Source organism: Zea mays, chromosome 3, assembly GCF_902167145.1.
Source record: "Zea mays cultivar B73 chromosome 3, Zm-B73-REFERENCE-NAM-5.0, whole genome shotgun sequence".
Taxonomy (NCBI): domain Eukaryota; kingdom Viridiplantae; phylum Streptophyta; class Magnoliopsida; order Poales; family Poaceae; genus Zea; species Zea mays.
The window spans coordinates 16,326,983-16,331,586 of NC_050098.1; the positions used below are offsets into that span (position 1 = coordinate 16,326,983).

Genomic DNA, 4,604 nt, shown 5'->3' on the forward strand with positions numbered 1-4,604 from the left:
AAGAGCATTGTTTTAATTTTGCCGTAGCGAAAATCATAAGTAGTGCTCAGAAGATTGGGAAGGAGTAGGCCCGGTTTATCTTGTTCATTCATGATTCCCCTTGTGGAGTGAAGTGGAATGCTAAAGATAGAAAAGTGTTCCGTAGGATCTCGTCTTAGCCCATTGACAAAACTAGTCCAAGAAACCCAGATTGCTAAGTCTCGAGTATGTCAATCAAGCCCTAATGTTTCCATTCCGTCGGACCAACTAGCCTAACTGCCTAACCTTTCATAGAATTTATCATTTATGCCCAAGGGACAAGAGGTTTTGAACTCTCTAGTAGTTCCAAGAAGTATGCTCATTTCCTTGGATGTGTATTCACTAATGTTGTGACTGGAAGGGCTATTTATTCAAAGATGATTAGGGTGCGCTCAGCATGAGCCAAATTGAAATGGCAAGATAGAAATCTACCGTCGGTGGAGATGGAAAGTTTTATATATTCGACGCTCGCTCAGAAATGAATCATACTTAATCACTTGATTGACCGAATAATAGGGTTGCCTACTTTTATAGGGGAGACAGAACTAGTACTATTCCTTTCCTTGCGGTTGACTGGTGATGACTGTCTCTCCTCTGGGTTTGATTGGAAATCCTTCTTTCTTCCGGGGGCGGAGAAGTCTGTTCTGGTGGAATCTCATCTACCCAATGGACTGAACACAAATTGAATCTTGTTCTGGTCGTTACAACCTAGTGGTTGGCGCCCTTGCAAAGCGTAGTGCTTCTTTATCCAATTTGGACCCTATACTTGCTTATGTGTTTATGCTTGTGCACAAACTTACCTGGTATAATATTTGGTATAATATTAACTGATTCCAATTTTTGAGCTAAGTATTGTTTTAATAGGTAACAACGCCAATGTTCCAAGGCTAGCTAGCTACTCTTCCGTATATATGAGGCCTTGCAAATGGCGACTCAGACTATCCGCAACCGTTCCCCCTAAATTTTTCCCCCTAAATATTACTATGCAGCCACGTCAGCAAGATTCTCTCCCCTATATTCACTCGTCCCGCAACCCTTCCCCCTAAATTTCCCCTATATATCCCTCTACTCATTAAATATACATTTCCATATAACTAACATAACCAACTTCATTTTCTATTTTTTATATGTTTTCATGCGTTCGGTATTGTGCGCTCCTATTACAAAAATGAAAAAAAATATTATTTGTTTGTTTTCAAATACGGAAAAGACGTAATACAAGTTTTAAGTTTAAAAAAATTTCGTAATGCCACACTTTACTTGTTCATACTACTCCGTCATAACAATTTCACAAAAGTATTTGTACGCAATATGACATAACCGCGCTTATGCTTGAATCATACTCGTTTAGTCTTACACAGGAAGCCACGCTTGTCTTCGACCGAAAGCCACGTTTGACTTACGTTGTAAGCCAAGGTTGCCTTCGGACGTAAGCCAGTAGCTTGTCCCTGAAGCCAAGTTTCTCTCGTCTATATATATGCAATGTTTGTCTTCAAATATGTACTTGCATCTATCACTTGTTCCACAACAAAACCATTGCTCCAAATGTCTCCAAGTCGTAGGCATCATGATTCGGATTCAAGTGACAGTGACGACGAAACACTGATACTTGTTAATCTGCTCACCCTCAACATTGAGGCTAGACGCCAACACCGACGACGGTCCGGGTTACCTCGCCGCGTTATTCGCAGGGATCATTTTGCTGGAGAAAACCTTATCCAGCATCACTACTTCGGGCCGAACCCGGTGTATCCATCGCACGTGTTTCGTAGAAGGTACGCACATCATGTATTTCTAAGAGGTTGTGATAATTCCATAGTATTTACCACGATCCTTTGTTATTTTGTTTAGGTTTCGCATGAGTAGGCCTCTGTTTCTCCGTATTTTGCAAGGACTTCAACAGCAGGATACATACTTTACACAAAGGGTTGACGCAACAGGCATGCTAGGACTCGGTCCCCTACAAAAAGTATGTGCGGCACTTCGCATACTTGCATATGGTTTACCTTCTGATGCGGTAGACGAGTACATTCAAATCGGGGAGTCTACAGCTAGAGAATGTCTTCATCATTTTTGTCGCGCAATCATACAATATTTTAGTGCCTGGTATCTACGGACTCCTAATGAAGCAGACATAGCACGTATCATGCACAGTAGCGAGTCAAGGGGTTTTCCTGGAATGTTGGGTTCCATAGATTGCATGCATTGGGAGTGGCGGAACTGTCCTACAGCCTGGCGTGGTCAGTTTTGTGGTCGAAATGGTAGAGCGTCCATGATACTTGAGGCGGTAGCAACTTATGATCTATGGATTTGGCATGCTTTTTTTGGCATGCCAGGTACAAACAATGACGTTAACGTGCTGCACCGATCACCAGTCTTTGACCCTTTGACAACTGGTCGAATGCCACCTGTGAATTACACAGTAAATGGGCATGCTTACAACTTCGGATATTACTTAGCTGATGGTATTTACCCGAACTGGCCTACTTTTGTGAAAGCTATCAGACACCCGTATGAGGAAAAGAAAGTTTATTTCACACAAATGCAAGAGAGTTGCCGAAAAGATATTGAGCGTGCTTTCGGAGTTCTTCAAGCACGGTGGGCGGTGCTCCGTGGTCCAGCATATGGGTGGGATCGCAACCGTTTAACAGAGATAATCACAGCTTGCATCATCATGCACAATATGATTGTGGAAGACGAAGGCCCTTTGGCTGCTAATACTGATTTCGGAGATAACACTTCCGGCATAGACGCATCTCAAATAATTGGAGAAGGAAGGGCAGAATGGGTCATTAACCACTTTGATATTCGTCGTCAAGATAGGTCTTGCTCCCTCCAAAATGATCTTGTCGAGCATTTGTGGGCTCGACGTGGCACCATGTAAACGTGTCGTTTCATTAGTACTTTGTTTTAACTTCCAAATTAGCTATTGTAATTCACTGTCTTGTCTTACTACTTTGTTTGAACTTCCAAATCAGCTATTGTAATTCACTGTCTTCTCTTACTTATGTGTGTTGCATAAATAACGAGAAATTTATGATTCCTGTTTGCCCTACCTACAAACGTATGTTTTACTAACACAATAAGTTTCAACCATGTGGACCATAAAATTGTAAAGCACAACATTAATATGATTGTGTACGAATTGACGCAAAGACTCCAATTCAATACAAACTTCAATAATGGTTCAAAACAAATCCTTGACATACATATGCTTCAAATAATTATGTAACATGGTTCCACGCCTGGGCACAATTATTGTCTATTACAACATTAGACGACATAACATAGAGCTATGATGTCCTCCACGATTTATGGTTCGAACTTAAAAACAATGTTGTCAACAAAGATATCACATAACAACTGTCCACGCCAGGATTGATGTAGACGCCATGTCAGACAACGTTAAAAATTACTCAAACTTAAAAATAAACTGCTGCAACTTCTTTTTCTGTTCCTTCATGAGAATCCAAACTTCTGGATCAACATCTTCCTCTTTCGTTGAACACAGCATCTCTAATCGTGATTGGGCCGATTGGAGTTCTTGAAGTTTCAATTCCCTTTGTCTAATTATCACTTTCTGGGCTTCCAATTCCAGCCTCTTTTTCTCAAATTCCTTGTCTTCTTCTGTGCTCTTCTCTTTCTTTTCACATTTTTCAATAGACCTCTGAATTTGTTTTTCTGTCATTTCTTGCAAACGGCTTAAGTACTCTGTAGAAGAGGAAGATGCACCTTTCTTTCTCTCAGATTTACTGTAATCACGACCTCTCGGACGTTTGCCTGTCAACCCAGCAGAACCACTATCAGTTTCAAGTGGGTCACCAGATGGATTACCTGAAGATCCAATAGATTTTGCATTTAAGCCTCGGAACGAATGTCCTACACATATACTCTCCCATTTGGGTTCACCCTTAAGTTTATGCCAGCAATGCATAAAATGGAATGGTTTCTGTTCGTCGTGTGCAAACAATGTTGCCGCCTTTGAAGTCTGCACAAATATTAGATGATTTAGACAATTGTAGTAACAAGTATGCACTACTAAATAATTAACTAGATATCAAGTGTATATGATTTAGACAAATGTAGTAACAACTATGCAGTACTAAATACCTTATCGTCATCAGTTAAGCCACTTTGGTTCTCCCTTAATACTCTTGCGTAGTAGCCTGAGAACTTACTCACATCAGCTCTAATCTTGTCCCATCTGCTGCTTAGTGCTCTGTTAACTCTACAAGGGTACTGGCCCCTTTGTTCGTTGTACCTTTTTTCAATTCGAGCCCAAAGCCCCTCCCTTCTTTGTCCAGTGTGCACAATTGGGTCACTGCTTATTTGCAACCATGTTGTGCAAAGGAGAAGGTCTTCAGGAGCTGTAAAGTTTTGTTCCTTCGACTTCTTATTTTTCAAAACAGGTGCTGCATTTTTTTCTGGACTATTGATGTCCTGAACACTATGTTCAGCATCTGACTCAAGGTTGACAGGTAAGGAAGGTATATTATTTGAACCCTGCAATGGTGTACTGGTATTTGAAGGAGGATAGGAGTCAGCAAAAGGAGGATGGTCCACTGATCCGAGAGGATTCCTGACAA

General features: G+C 41.0%; 1 protein-coding gene across 1 annotated transcript; it reads left to right on the forward strand.

Annotated features, from left to right (window-relative positions):
- Nucleotides 1-1,538: 1,538 nt before the first annotated feature.
- On the forward strand, nucleotides 1,539-3,058 carry LOC103649759 (protein ALP1-like). Its single transcript, XM_008675479.3, has 2 exons — nucleotides 1,539-1,793; nucleotides 1,870-3,058. The coding sequence occupies exons 1-2, from the start codon at nucleotides 1,564-1,566 to the stop codon at nucleotides 2,900-2,902; spliced, it is 1,263 nt and encodes a 420-aa protein (XP_008673701.1). The 5' UTR covers nucleotides 1,539-1,563; the 3' UTR covers nucleotides 2,903-3,058.
- The last annotated feature ends 1,546 nt before the right edge of the window (nucleotides 3,059-4,604 follow it).